Genomic DNA, 16,111 nt, shown 5'->3' with positions numbered 1-16,111 from the left:
AATGAGGTTGAGAACATCAATGGAAGAACAAAATAATTATAACCTTTTATTTGCTCATGTATAGCTTTCTGGTTTCTTTATCATCGGTACGGAGTTTGCTGCTGCTTTTTTTAAACATTGTCATAATCAGTGTATGTTATCAATTCTTTCTTTACCCTGCATCATTTTGCCTAAGTGTTCTTGTCCTTACCTACATAGCCCTGAGCTCCATTCCAAACAAGAAATTCTACCACCACCACCACACCTCCATGATCTCAACTGCTTTCTTCAATGGTGAGTAAAGTAAATTAAATGTTTCTCCTCTGCAGTGGAAAGGAATAACTAAATGTTGCTGCAAATGGAGCCACCATATTTAGCTTTCTGTCTCCTATGACAGTTCCTCCATTCTACATTTATTGTTCCATTCAGGAGAGTGGCCACCTTTCCTCTATTACTCTTCCCATGATGACACCTGGTTCAGCTGCTAGAACACTGACCGTAATCTCTCTATTGAGCTGCCTTTTTCCCTATGTTCTCTTATTGTGTTACATATGGTAAAAGACTAGCTCTTTGGAAAACTGGATACTGAGGGTAACGAAAGATTTTCTGCAATAGATGCAGTGATGAGACAAGTTTTGCCTCCATAGTACTCTATTTCAAACCTCATCTCCTGGTGACATCACATGGGCTGTCATGAAAACTCAATCCTTAGAAGCTCTACACTCTAGACTGACATTGTGGGACTTTGACTGGCTAATGGGTGGTCACATAAAATTTTGTATAATATTTAGACTAAATAAATCTATCTCTTTTTATATCACTCCCTCTTTCTAGTCTCAGCTCTCTGAGATCTCATCTGGCAACTTGGTAAAAAGAGCAAGACACCATCTTTCCTTCTGGCACACTTTCCTTCAGGCTCCTACTCCACTGGCTCTTTCTTCTTTCTTTATGACCCTGATCCTAAATAACTTCTGTCTTTCCTAAGGTCAAAAGCCTGTGCTGGGGAAAAACATTTAGATGGAGTTCCCTAAGTGACCTGTATATTAGTTGGGTCTCTGTAGTTCTCATCAGAAGCAATCTTAAGCTTCTCCAAGATCCATTTGTCCAGGTCATCTGCATCTCGCCGGAAAACCTGATAGTGATAGGAATCTTCAAGCTTCTGACCACGTTCAGCAACACGCTCTTTGAAACGTTGGTATCGATTCAACACTTCTCGTCGCCTTTCCTGGATCTCTTCAGCTGTTTCCAGCACTTTCATGCCAGTACTCTCCATTATCTATAAGATTAAAAACTTATGTCAACGGCTTGCTGAGAAATTTTTTTCTCTTTCCTATAATATCTGCTCTACTCAGGGCTCTGCCAAGATAATTTTTTTAATTTCTTTTTTTTTATTATGAACTAAACAAACATCAATAGGTGTGAACAGTACATGAAAAAGAACAGAGTAAATGGGGAAAAGAGATACATTTTTATCACATAGAACTTTTTAAAAAAGTATATATTAAACTTAACATGATGGTTATCAACACTACTTTGCATGTCCATATTGACAAGTCTTCTGGACTTCTTTTTTCTCTCTTCTGTGTATTTTTTAATGTTTCATCATAACCCTTTTTTCCTTTTCATTTTTATATTACTACCACTGACTATCCATCTTCTCCTCCTCCCCATGGTAGATAAGTATAGTCAAGCAAAACAAATTCACTCTTTGGCCACATGTCTCATTCTGTACCTCCCAAAACATTTTAGCCTGTAGCAGCATTATGGTCCTTAACTGCCAATAGCATACCCACAACCACCACCACTAAAGCAAGCCTCCCTTTCTCCCTACTTAGATACCATTTAGGCTAATAGCATTAGCTTTGAGTCAAGAAACCAGGGTTTTTATTTACTCTGTCATTTTCTCCCTGTGTAACTTTGGACAAGTCACACTCTCTTTGGCCCTCGATGTCATCTCACATAAAATGTAGAATTGGATTGTATTATCCCTGAGGTCTATTTCAGGTATGAAGCCTATGATCCCATTATCTATCAAACTTCCCAGGAGACTGGTTTTCAGGAAAAGTTCAAATCTACTCCAGCAACTTTCCTAAAGTCTTAGTTCTGCTAACTAATAAGTACAGTAAAATTCTGCTAATTTTGTTAAATTATTTGGGATTAGTGAGAAGTTTGAATTATAGGATATTTTAAAAGAATATAATTCTCTTGTTTTCAAGGGCTTAGAGCAATAGGAATTGATTTAACAAGATTATTTTCTTATAGATTTCCTTTATTGGAAAGGAATAGTTTAACATTGTACAAATGTGTACTCAAAATTTTTCAAAAAGTCTCTGAATATAGAGATAGTAAAAAATCATTTAAATATAAAGTCTATAAGATGAAAGATTATGCCATGTTTCATCCTTGTATCAGCAATGCCTAACACATGTTTCAAAGCAGACTGGGCTTTCTATCTCAGAATTCTTAGTTGGCTCTTAAGAAATGGAGAACTGAATAGAGTAATTTGTTCACACTATTAATTTGTTTAGTAATCCCTGTTTTCATAGATAATACACCAAGGTAAATTTCAGCCTAGCTACCATCTATTTGTCATGAATATTGAATATGTGAGAAATGAGTTCATAAACTTTTATGTTATCTTCAACATTATAAATTCCATTTCCTCTCTCTGTACAAAGAAGTTTGTCCTAACAGTCTTCCCAACATAATGACCAAAACCTCCCACTTGAAACACTGGTCATTCTTGTATAGAGTGACATCTCTATCAGTTCCACCCAATTTATCTGGAGTCATATGCAATCACATCTTAGTTAGCCAAGTCTTTGAACCTTCCCTTGATTCCTTCACCTATAAATTATTGCTGGCTAGTACTGGTATATGCACAGAATGGGCTCATTCTTTGAATCTATTGCTTAAAAGTTCAAATCTGAGGTAAAAATGATAATATGTCCCCAAATAATACAATGAACCAAAGGTTGTTGCCAAATCCCTACTTCACCCAGGACTCAAATGAGAACTGTTGTCCCATATGAAAAAATTAAAAAATAAAAAGTCTTCTTTTTTCTGAACAACAATAACAACACAACAAAAAAACACAATGCCTTTACTGAAAGCCCTTGTCAGGGATAAGAGAGAAAGAACAAGTCGGATTAACAGCATTTTGTACTAAGGAAATTCTGTACTCACGATCTCCCTTGGTAAGAGTTCCCTCTTTTCCTGAACAACTGGTTCCAGTGGATACCAAACCCCAAATATTCTCTTCCAAGAGGAAGAGAAGATTTGCTGGGGACTGTCTAATACAACTGACTATTGGAGGTGTAGGCGGGAAATGGAGAGATGCAGCCCGCCCTAGGCCCAGAGCCCTGCCATGAAAAATCCACATTATCTGCACCAGACAGAAACAACTCAGTCCTCTCTCCATTCACTACATGACTCAGCAGGTTCGTGAGTTGTCTTTAAAAGAGGGTGAAAAAGACTATTAGTTTTGAAAGCAGTGACTTGGGTATAGGTTGAGGAACATGTTTCTGACTTTGTTTTGTTTTGTTTTCTTTTCAAGGAGGAACAAAATCAACATGTCAATAAGCACTTGGTAAGTACCTACTGTGTGCCAGGAACTGTGCTAAGCACTAGGGGATACAAAGAAAGGCAAGGACAGCACTAGAGAATCACAAGGGTGTGCCTCCAGTCTGTTTATCTAACTTTGCAGATATACAGAATCTCAGAGTGGAAAGGGAGCTCAGAGTTCATCTGGGGTAGGGGTTCTTAAATTTTTTATTGTTTTGTGCTGTGGCTCCCTTTGGAAGTCTGGTGAAGAATATGAACCCCTTCTTAGACTAATGTTTTTAAATTCATGAACAAAATACATAGGATGCGAAGGAAACCAATTATATTGAAGTAGTTACAGCAGAAATTTTTTTAACTGTTCATGAGTGCTAGGTTAAGAACCCGTCATCTGGTGTACTCCTACTAGAATAGGAATCCTCTCTACAATCTCTGTTAAGTGGTTACATACTCTTTGCTAGGTGGCACGGTGGTCAAAGGTCCAGGCCTGGAGTTAGGAAAACTTACCTTGGTGAGTTCAAATCTGGCCTCAGACTCTTAGCAGCTGTGTGACTCTGGGCAAGTCACTTAACCCCGTTTGCCTCAGTTTCCTCATTTGTAAAATGAGCTAGAGAAGGAAATGGCAGACCCCTCTAGTGTCTTTGTCAAGAAAACCCCAAATGGGGTCATGGAGAGTTGGACATGACTGAACAACAGGCCTTTTGTGGGAGGTTTCCAGTCATATAGATTCAGAATTTTGAGACAGAGAGCTGACTCTACTTTGAAACAATTTGAAACAATTAACTGTTAGTAAGTTTGTCCTAACATCAAACTTCTCTCGACCTCTTTGTGATCCTCCTCTTTGTGATCTTATCTTCCTCGCTGTTCCTTTTTTACTCACACAGTCTCTGATATCTGAAGGCAGCATCATGTCCCTCTAAGTTTTTTTTTTCTTTTTTCTTTTTCTTTTTTTATTCCTGGCTAAACATCCTGGGTTCCTTTTTTTTTCTTTTGTGTGCACTACAGATAGTTTATTATCATTCGCAAGAGGTCAAGCAGCCAAAAGTGCCAGTTAAAAAATGAGTATGAGAGAGGGCTAGAGACAGAGCATAGGGATGGGCCACAACAGGGACCTTGACTGACTACATACCTGAGGGGCAAGAGGAAGGACCCTGCACTTAAGGTATATGGACTGAAATGACGGTGGTAAAGGAGACCACGAAGAGGCTCCCACGGTCCTTGTCCCTGGGATCACCGCTATGGATTTGGACGGGGTGTGGGTTAGGTAAGTGAATTAGAGGAACATCCACTAACTTCTTTGTTTCGAAGACGCCCAGATCACTTTCATTACATGCCCACCTTGGCCCTCTAGGGCCAATACAGGCAGTACCTAACCACCTCTTTTTCTCTTTGGCAACCGAGGGATTTAGCCAAAGCCTGGGGTCCAGAAGAGGTTGTAACTACAGTATCTGAAGGGGCTTTTGGCCCCATAGCCATAAGCACCAGTGAGGACTCTCTGCCTCCAAAACAAGTTATCTTAAGGTAGCAGGGAGGTTTGCATTCAAGACCTATTTTTCCCTCAGGGCCCAGGCTCTTCCCCAACCCATATAGCTCTTAGCCTCTCTCTATATTCCCCAACCAAGGTCTAGCTTCCTCCCTCAAACTCTGGCTATCTCCTTCCTTCAGTAAGCTTAGAGGCAGGGGCAGGAGGGCTAAAGAAAAGCAGTAAAAAGGGAGACCTTCAGTGTTCTGTCCCTAGGGGTGGAATGGGAGAAGCAAGATCAGGGACTGGGTGCTACTCTGAAAGCCCTTTAAGGTTCCATGATGGAATGTATGTGACAGGGAAGGGAGGACACACGGCTGGGTTCCTTTGAATGATCCCTATATGGTGTGACCTCAGTATGCTTCACCATCTTGATTGTCCTCTCCTGGATCATCGTAGGGTGTCAACCATTTATACTTTAGAGGATCTGTGCTTTCATATATAAGAGTATAATTTAGGATCATAGATCTAGAGTTAGAAGGAACCTCAAAAGCCATCTGATTTTTCAGATGAGGAAGCTGAGGATGTTAAGTGGCTTGCCTAAGGTCACAAAAGTAGTGAGGCCATCCCAGAAGGGAATTGAACCTAGGACTCCTAATTTGAAAGTCAGTGTTCATTTTACTGATTCAGATCACAACTGGTAAGAGGAGGAGCAACAGGAAGAGGAAAAAGGAAAGGAGGAGAAACAGATGATCTGTGTGTTAGAAACTTAGCTTGAAAATTCTTAGTTTGGATGTATTCAGTTTCCAAAATTATTTTTCTTAATGAAGTTTCACATTTCTCAGGATAATTTCCAAGGGTGGAGCTAGGTGGACCAGTGAACTGAGTGTTGGTTGGGTAAGGAGTCAGGAGGCTTATCTTTGTGAGTTCAAATCCAACCTCAAACATTCACTAAACTGTGTGACCCTGGGCAAGTCACTTAATCCTGTTTGCTTCAGTTTCCTCATCTGCAAAGTGAGCTGGAGAAGGAAATGGCAAACCACTCCAGTATCTTTGCCAAGAAAATCCCAAATGGAGGCACAAAGAGTTGTACCAACTGAAAAGTGTCTCAATTTCCAAGGAAAGTCCTGGTCTAAGAAATGTCATATGCTCTTCTTTTCTCTTTTGCACTCAGCCTTGGAAGATGGGTTTGGGGGGAGGGGAGGAGGTTGATAAAGCTATGGACAGCTTATATTCTATTAAGGATGGGTCTGTTGATGATGACTATTTGGAAAGAGACCTTACTCAGGGAAAATAAATGATAAAAGAGGGTTAGAGAACTGCTCTTAACCAGACAGTTCCCCCCAATGGAAAATAAGGGAAGAGGCATAAGCTGTTGGTGAGTTAGGCTCGCAGGCAAAAGTGAGACATCTTCCTACCCTCAAGAAGGTTACATTCTACTTGTATTCCAAGCACAGGCTGGGAAAGGCAGCCACTTCCATAGGAGGCTGAATATGAGATAGGATGTGAGTGTGTGTGTGTGTGTGTGTGTGTGTGTGTGTGTGTATGCACGCAAGGCATACGCCATGTGTATGTTTTGTTTTGTTTTCTGCTACTCCTTCAGTGTTATCCTTTCTATTATCTTTCAGTGAGGTAGCTCAGGGGAAAGAGTCCTGGGCCTGGGATTAGGAATTCCTGAGTTCAAATCTGGCCTAACAAGCCGTGTGACGTGGGTAAGTCACTTCCCCTCTATCTCTGTTTCCTCAACTATAAAATGGGCATCATGATAGTAACTACTTTGCAGGATTGTTATAAGAATTGGATGAGATAATATTTGTAAAAAACATCTAGCTCCATGCCTGGCACACAGTAGGAGCGATACAAATACTTTTATTTCCTTCCCTTCTTCTTTGATTCAAAGTGTATCTTTAATGCTTAAGAGACCCAAGACCTTTGTGCTTTCTCTTCTGGTCTTTTTATGGTATAAACAGCTAAACATCAAACCATATTTAGTACTTGTAGTGAGGAACATAGAAAGAAGTTGTGGTGACCCTACCAAGAGAGGACAGTGAAAGTGTTCACAGAAGCCCAAGAGGTGGACACCATTTTGCATTAACTATAATCACATAAATGCTTATATGTTGAAATGTCAATGGATCTGTGGCTCATCAGTGTGGTATAGATTGGAATCCATCATGCCCTTCCTTCTTGTGTGACTCTAGTCTATGTCTTCCCATAATTATTCCACAAGAGGTCTGCCCAATGTACTGGATAATTTCATGAAAATTTCTTAACATTATTTAGTTAGGAAGGCAGCATTTGCCTTATTCATTCATTATCCTTTTCTCTTGCTCCCCAACCAGCCTACTTCCTTCTCTGGTTATAAAGCATTTTCAGTAATAATATTTATATCGCTTCTTGTATGTAAAATTTTATCGATCATGTGCTGTATCCTATTTGGGTTTACTATCTAAAATTTTGATTCACCTGAGATTATGGAGTTTCATTACTTTCAGCATCTCCAGAAGAATACTGGTGTTAAAAATGTTTTAATTTTTTTCAGGGAATGAATGCCTTGCTGTCATTTTATGCATTGTGACATTTTCCAAATGTAATCCATCCAACTTTCATATTCCTCTTCAACTTTGAACCCAGCTAATTTTTCATCTGTAAGGTCTGTCAAAGATATGTGTGCCAACGAACCAGCACTGTTGGTTAGCCATACAATGACATGTGTATGTATATCGTAGCCAGAATGACAAGCATATTTTACACGCTTGGTATTTCCTGTGTGGATTGTTATGCAGAATTATTTTAAAGTGATCTCATTTAGAAGGCTCTCCACTGTTCCAAGGACTGATGCAATTAGTATAAGAGTCACAGGATGATCCATAGAATCTCACCATGTATAGTGAATCCCTGCTCCATTTGGATTCAGTGTTGGTCATTTTCTGATGGCAGGGGCAAACATCCTTGGTAAGCATACTTGATTCCGATGTTTTGTTTGGGAAGTTATCTGCATAGTTACATGTTTTAAGGAATCTTCTATGACTTTAACATATGAATGGCAAATGCCTTGCTGAAATACAGTTTTTAAGGTTCTCTTCTATTCTATAATCTATTGCATGAATACATATGTATATGGATATGTATATGTAGGAATAGATATATTTTATAATCTTGGTTAAATAAATTAATTTTGTTTTTGCCTAAATCCATATTTGTTTCAGTCAATAATGCCCCCCCATCATTATTCCCAGCTATCATCCACTTTAGATAATTATATTTGCATTCTTATGCCAGGCAATGATTCTAATTGAAAGCAACATTGTCTCACGGCTACCAGTCCAGGTCATGAGAGATGAGTGTTATGGACTAGGCCATGACTAGCATGGAGAGGTAGGTAAGATAGGTAAGGTGAGTAATAAAGACACTCAGAATAAAGAGTGAATAAAGAATGCTTATCATCCAAACTATTCTACACCATTTTAATGGCTAGCTCATAGAGCAGATTCATACCTTTAACAGACACTGAAGATGAGTAAGCGACAAGAATTAAAATTCATCAGTTTAAAAAGTCTAATATCATGCCCAGAAATCTATAAGACAGTGTCAGGAATTGGCTAAAAGGCCCAAGGGAGGTCCAGGGCTGTAACTGGCTGAACCAGATCCAAGTGTTTTTTTTTTTTTATATTAGAGAAGTCAGGTCTGTCTGCTCAGCTCGATTCTGACTGTCCAGGCCTTCTGTGGTTAAAAAGTCTATCTGATCCCTAAGCAAAATAATTCATTTTCAGCATTATCTGCCAGGTGTACCTTTTTGGAAAAGCCTTGAAGGAAACTTAGGAACTAAGTGTCCCAACTCCCTTTTCACCAATATTTTTATTCTTCAAAGAATGGGTAACAAGTAGGCATTGTAAGTGTCCAAGAGGATCAGACAGACTGAGAGACAGACAGACAAAAGAAAGAGAGAGAAAGAGAGAGAGAGAGAGAGAGAGAGAGAGAGAGAGAGAGAGAGAGAGAGAGAAAACACTTATTAAGCACTTATTATGTGCCAGACATTCTGTTAAGCACTGGGTATACAAATTAAAGCAAGCCAGATAGTCCCTACCCTCCAGGAACTTAGGAACTTACATTTTAATGAGGGGAGAATGAGGTCACTGGAAAGTAGAGTAGGGATATTTGGTGAAGTGGCTGGAGATGTCTAGAAATTATAATGAAGTACAGGTATTAGGAAGTGTATGTAGAGGCCTAGAACCGACCAAGAACTGACTAAAGCTGGCCCATCAAGGCCCAGGATGGTTCCAAGGATGGATCTCCACTCTCAGATGGGGAGGGAGTGGAAATCATGGTCCTATGTAGTATAGACAGCATGGCTAGAGATAGATTGAAGAAGAGACAAAGTCCCTAGAAGCTGGGAAGTTGCTTCAAGTCTAAGAGGGATAATTGAATAAATGCATATTAAAAGCATGATATACACAACAGACACAAAGACACATATGGACCCTCAAGGTGTTGAAAGCACAATATTTACTAAGAGTTTGGAATATACAGGAGAGGCAGGGTGGAAGAAGAGTAGGGTAATCAAGGCTACGTGAAATGTGTCAGGGAAGGCCTTCCAGAAGATAGAATTAGAGCTTTGAAAATGGAAGAGGAGATACATAATTTAGCAGCTAAGGGAAAGGAAAGCATCTACACTTGGAGGAGCGACCTGCCTGTTCGAAGTGAAAACTAGTGACATAAATGTTACTAGAGAGAGTATATAATGATATTGAGCTCCATATGATTTTGTCTTTCTTCTTAAGAGCCCATAATACTCATAACAATTTTTTCATATATATATTCAAAGTAATCTTTGAAGCAGGCAGGATAAGGATGGTGTCCCTATATTTGTGGAGAAAATAACAAACAAATAAACAAAATTGAAGCCTGGAATGCTAGGCACACAATAAGAACTTAATAAATGCTTGTTAACTTGACACCATGGCCACATGCAAAGTCAGGAGAGAACTCAGGGCTATAAAGCATGTCCTTTCTCCTGACTCAGTTAAGATGGCAGGAACTCCCTCTGTTGAATTCTATGCTCAACAAGACACTGTTTTTTTATCCTGAATCCAAGAAGATACAAGTTTTTTTGTGTGCTTGGGGGGGCAGAAAGAAGAAAAGTCTCCATGTTCCCCATGTAAGTCCCTACCCCTTCGACATTTTGCTGTCTATTAACATGAAGGGTATAAAGGGTCATATAGCCAAGAGAAAAGTCTAACAGGAGGGATACTCATGTATCATTATCAGCGCTGCCAGATCTGGGCTTCCCACAACAAGCTAATCAGGCCTTCCCAGACAGTTCCTCTCTACCCCACCTCATCGACATTAGAGCCAAGTCCTGGCCATGACATCAGCCTCTTAAACTCTTTTTCTTCTTGAATCTCTCCTTGATTCAGCCTTCCAAGTAATTTTCTTAAAGCACAAATCTGACCATGTCAGTCCTTTGATCAATATATGCTTCAGTGACTTAGGGTCAAATGTATACTTTTCTATTTGGCATTTAAAGCCCTTTGGAGCCTGGCATCAACCTACTTTTCTAGTCTAATACATTAGTCCCTTAACACTCTACAATCCAGGCAAATTTCTTGCTGTCCCTTACACAGGACATACCATCCCCCAGCTTCCTGTCTTTGTACTGACTTTCCCTCCTTCCTGCAGTCTACTCCCTCCTTACCTGTACCACTGAAAATCCCTCGTTGACTTCAAAACAGCTCAATTACCACCTTCTACATCAAGTTTTTCCTGATTACCTCAGCTGATAGTATTTTCTGCATTTTTCCACCCCAAAAAATTATCCTATAACTTATATTTTGTGTGAAAGGTGGTGGCCTGGATTCAAGTCTTGCCCCTAATACATACTAACTATGTGATCCTGGAGCAAACCACCCTCTGAGCCACTTAGTGCTCCAGGCAACACTTTAAGAAAAAATGGTTCATAGTACCAGCTAGGTGGCTCAGTATATAAAGCATGGATCCTGGAGTCAGGAGGACCTGAATTCAAATCTGGCCTCAGATACCTACTAGCTATGTGACCCTGGGCAAGTCACTTAACCTCAATTGCCTCTAAAAAAAGAAAGAAAGAAAAGTCGCATATATATATATGTGTATATATATATGTATATATATGTGTGTGTGTGTGTGTGTATATATATATGTGTGTGTATATATATATATACATATATATGTGTGTGTATATATATATATGTGTGTGTATGTATATATATATATATATATATATATATATATATATATATATATATATATATATATATGTAGAGGAAATTCCTCACTCAAAACCCTCTATACTGCTAAAATCCCATTGAAAAAAAAAAAACCGGGACCTCATATATTGTATACTTATGTACATCTCCATGTGCGTGCGTGTGTGTGTGTGTGTGTGTGTGTGTGTGTGTGTGTACACCTACACATATGTTGCTTCCATGAGAGACATAAACTCTTTGAGTGCAGGGATTGTTTCATTTCTGACTATATCTCCAGACAACGACAAAATACTTGGCAAATGGTAAACTCTTTATAAATACTTCGTTAATCGATTGGGGGTCCTGGACTTCCTTATCCTGCACGTATTCTCAAGTTTGCTTCTTATAAGACTCTGCCTGGCCTGGAACCTTGACACCTATACCTTTGTTCAGGGTGAGGGTTTTATGCCTTTTGTTGGTTTTTGCCATTTTAGGAACCATTTTATCAGGTACTTTTCTTGTGACATCTTACTCTTCCTTTCTTCAGAAGTCATTCTCATTTTCAAAAGGCTCTAAAAGCCTGTCTGATGAAGGGATTACCTAATGACTAAATTTCATTCAGTCTAGTTTTTCTATCAAAGTCAGCAATAATTGTATTCATTCTTCTGGGGCCAGGTTGCCTCAACAAAACCAGCAAGCAAGGTCACATGCCAAGGGATTAGGTAGCCATTTCAGGGTGTTAAACCATTGCTGCTTTGACTCCTGCACCCTAACTCCATAAAAAACCCAAAAGTACTGATTACTAGGCAAGTCACCCAAAAAAGCCCAGTTAATTTTGGGGTTAATCCTGCATCTACCCAGATGCTGTCCCCATTTTTACAAGCCTGACTATTCCAGAGAAGCTTTCCAGCTGACATGAAAATATTAATATCTCAATATGAAATAGCAACAATATTGATTTGAGCTCATATTTCTCTAGTTCTTTATAATTTACTAAGTGCTTTTCTCAAAAGCAACTCTGTGAGGCAGATAGTATAGGAATTATTTCTGCCATGCTACAAATGATGAAACCGAGTCCCAGAATGGTTAAGTGGCTTGTCCAAGGCCATATAACTGGTAAATGGTGAAGCTTGTGTTAAAACTCAGTTTTTCTTATTCTTAGGCCAGTGTTCTTTCCATTATATCTTGGCTGCCTCATAAACATACTACCTGGGTCATATGAGGAACTTAATAAATGATTCCTGATTATAAAAAGCTGACATCCACTCAGTACTTTTACTAAGTAAAATTCCCAGAACAGTAAGTGCATTTTACATTTCCTTCTAAATATAAGTACAAAAACATATTTATCAAATTATCTACCATTTTAAATTATCTGTGTCACTGTTCTCCACAAATAAGAGCTGACTGGATTTACTAATGGAAATTGCACAGAGCTTTGTAAAGTCTTGCCTGGATCTGAGGGATGTGGCATTTACTTTTCTGATCCCTAGTCTCAGGAAAATGTTTAGGTAAGAAGAGATCTCAATCTGGCTTCAAAAGAGCAGACACTCAAGAAGCTATCAATTCTTTCTGTCTAGCTTCGGTCACGCTGCTTATTTATTCCTCTACTTAATTTCTGGCCATATTTAAAAGACTGACCAAAAAAAGCCTGATGTCACCATTTACTATATATTAGTAGAGAAAATAAACAAAGGAAGAGCATCCCTTGTCATACATATGTAGTCAGTTATTCAATAAAAATTTATTATGTAGCTACTATATGCCAGGCACTGTGCTAAGCACTAGGAATACAGAGAAAGTGAAAAAGGAGTTCCTGCCCTCAAGGAGCTCATAATCTGATAAGCGAGACAACAAGCAAACAAGTATGTACAAACAAGCTATATACTGGATAAATTGGAAACAAGCAAAAGAGGGAAAGCTTTAAAATTAAGAGGGAGTCAGATAGGCTCCCTAGAGAAGGTGAGATTTTAATTGGGACTGGAAGGAAGCCACAGAAGCCAGGAGGCAGATATATGTACATAGTGGAATCACACAATTTTAGTACTTAAAGCTTTCCAGTTCCCACTTTCAAGTAGTTACCCCATTTCAGTTAACTGGAATAGTATGTGAAAATCTTTGATTGGCACATGTATTTTTTGATGGCCCCCTTAATCTCCTTGTTTCTCAGACTATAAATGATGGGGTTGAAGAAAGGAGATAACACAGCAAACATCAGAGTAATGGTAGTGTCCCAAAAAAAAGAATACTTGGCATTGAAGCGCAGGTACATGAGGGCTACACTCCCAAAAAAGGTCAAGAAAATAGCAAGATGGGAGGCACAAGTGGAGAAGGCCTTGTGGCGTCCCTCAGATGATCGGATCCTTAGAATCACTCCAAGGATCCGGATGTAGGCCAAAGTCACCAGTGAAATGGCTGAGATGATCTCCATGGCATGGACAATATCCACCACCTTAATCAACACAATAGAAGTTGTGTCTACACAAGCTAGGTTCAGTATGGGGTCAAAGTCACAGAAAATGTTGTTAATTTGGTTTGGACCACAAAATGGCAGTGTGGAAATCCAAGCAATTTCAGGGAGTGGAGTAAAAAAGCCAAAGAAGCAGCAGCCCAGGGTCAGACGAATATAAAGCTGTGAAGTCATGATGGTTGGGTAGCGGAGAGGGTAGCAGATGGCCAGATATCTATCCATGGCCATGGTGGTCAAGAGGTAAACTTCAGTGATACCAATGGAATGGAAGAAATACATCTGCAGGAGACAACCAGCAATGGAGATAGTCTTCTGCTCACTTATCAGGTTGGTGAGCATCTTTGGGATGGTGGTTGTAGTGTACCAAATCTCCAGGAAAGCAAGGACACCAATGAAGAAGTACATGGGTGTGTGGAGACGAGAGTCTAGAATGACAGCAACGAAGACCATGGAGTTGCCTATGATGATGAATAGGTAAATGAAAAGCAGGAGGATGAAGAAAAGAAAACCACCCTTCTGGAAATGGGGAAATGCAGTGAAGAGAAATTCAATAACCACCGTCTGGTTCTCATTCTCCATCCCCTTAGTGACATGACCTTTGAAGGCAAAATAAGAGACATGGAGATTTCTGGAACTCTAGAGAATGAGATATGCTTGCTATTTTTTTACTCTCTGATTAGATAATAATTCAATTATATTTCATACTCACTATTATATTAGGCCCCCAAATATATCATTCCTCCACTTCCCAATAACCCATTACCTTCCCCAGATGGTAACAAGCATTGAAATAAATGTACATAATAGCCGTTATATTTGTCAGGGTGACGTATAACATTCAGTCTTTCTGACTTGCTTGCCTTCTCTTCTGGTCATTGACTTCTATCTTCTATATTGGCCCCTTTCATACTTAGAATACAAAAAAAGTGTGTATATATACCCACATACACACAGGTGTATACATATGTGCCTATGTTTATAAACACATACATATATGAAAGGAGGAAGTGTTATTCATGTTATTCATAGGATAGGGATCTCAGCATCCTGGCTCAATGACTCTGGAAGCTCAGAGCTGACTAATGAGAGCTAGTGGAAAATACTAGAGGCCAGTGTGACCATTCTTCATTCTTTCCTTCCTTTCTCCTTTCTTTCCTTCATTCAAAAAACTATTACGAAGTCTTCTATATATGAGGCACTAAAATAGGTGAAAGGGGAAGTACACAAATAAATTAAATATAATCCCTGACCTCAAGGAAGATAATTACCATCTGGTGAAAGGAGATAAGAAATGTTCCAAATATCAATAATGCAAAATATAATATGATAAGGGGAGAAAAAGAGAATTAAAAACAATGTCCCCTGAAGGCTCAGAGAAAGTAAAGATGATGTCTGACCAGAGACAACAGGAAAGGCTCCACAGAGAGGACATCATTTGATCTGGGCTTTCCATGAAGGAGGGGAGAGTACTTCATATGTAAGGAACAGCAAGAACAAAGACAGAAGGGCACAAAGGATGGATATGTTCAGGAATAGGAAGTAGCCCAGTTTATTAGTGCCTTGGAGCATTAAATAGAATCAAGAAAACCTGAAACTGAGTCTTTTCTTCAACAATTTCTAATTCTATACCAGAAATCAATAACAACCACCTGAAGTCTCAGTTTCCTTATCTGTAAAATGATGGTAATTATACTTGCAATACCTACTTCATAAGTCTTTTGTAAAGAAAGTAATTAGAAAATTTTAAAGCACTCATAATGAATGAGAAAGATTTCTTATTATTACATAAGGAGTGCCGTGAAGTTCGAAAGATAGATTACAATCAGATTGTGAATCAACAAAAACTTTTGGCAAAACTAGAAAAAGGTAAGTCTTAAAGAAACTAGGTTTAAACTAGTACTGTACACCATATGCAAAAGCAAATTCCAAATGGATTCATGACCTAAGTAGAAAGGTCTTATTATAAACAATTTTAGAGGAGAACAGAAGGAGATACTTTTCACAACAATAAAAGCTAACATTTGTATGGTGCTTTTTATGTGCCAGGTACTAGTCTAAGTTCTTTACAATTATTCACTCACTTGACCATTATAACAGCTCTGGGAGGTGGGCAGTTATTATTATGTCCATTTTATAGATGGGAAAACTGAGGCAAAGGATAAGTGACTTGCCCAGAGTTGCATAGGTAGTTTGTGTCTGAGGCAGAATTGGAACTCAGGTCTTCCTGATTCCAGCCCTGATATTCTATCTACTACCCCTAGCTTTGGTTATAGGTAGAATTTTTAATTTAATGAAGTAAGAAAATTGAAGCTAAAGTAGACAGTTTTAATTACATAAAATTGAAACACTTTTGTATGAACAAAATCAATGCAGTTAAAATTAGAAATGAAGTAATCAATTGGGGAAATCCTTGCAGTA

At 38.9% G+C, this 16,111-nt stretch overlaps 2 protein-coding genes across 4 annotated transcripts in view; both read right to left on the bottom strand.

The window, feature by feature from the left end:
- SPTA1 (spectrin alpha, erythrocytic 1) overlaps positions 1-1,252 on the bottom strand; it is a 100,952-nt gene extending 99,700 nt beyond the window's left edge. For all 3 annotated transcript variants that reach the window (XM_036755326.1, XM_036755327.1, XM_036755328.1), the window contains exon 1: positions 1,016-1,252. In XM_036755326.1, coding sequence (XP_036611221.1) covers positions 1,016-1,252 — 237 coding nt within the window. The remainder of the gene's footprint in view (positions 1-1,015) is intronic.
- Positions 1,253-13,315: 12,063 nt separating this feature from the next.
- Positions 13,316-14,278, bottom strand: LOC118848680 (olfactory receptor 6K6-like). The gene has a single exon (XM_036757682.1). It carries the CDS (start codon positions 14,270-14,272, stop codon positions 13,316-13,318), a length of 957 nt encoding a protein of 318 aa, XP_036613577.1. The 5' UTR covers positions 14,273-14,278.
- Positions 14,279-16,111: the final 1,833 nt, after the last annotated feature.

Source organism: Trichosurus vulpecula, chromosome 4 (assembly GCF_011100635.1).
Source record: "Trichosurus vulpecula isolate mTriVul1 chromosome 4, mTriVul1.pri, whole genome shotgun sequence".
Lineage (NCBI taxonomy): Eukaryota > Metazoa > Chordata > Mammalia > Diprotodontia > Phalangeridae > Trichosurus > Trichosurus vulpecula.
The sequence above is the reverse complement of the archived record's forward strand: the minus strand, read 5'-3'. Positions and strand labels throughout refer to the sequence as shown.

Excerpts from the sequence above, each read along its gene's own strand:
- LOC118848680 (XM_036757682.1), bottom strand. The coding sequence starts at position 14,272 with ATGGAGAATGAGAACCAGACGGTGGTTATTGAATTTCTCTTCACTGCA.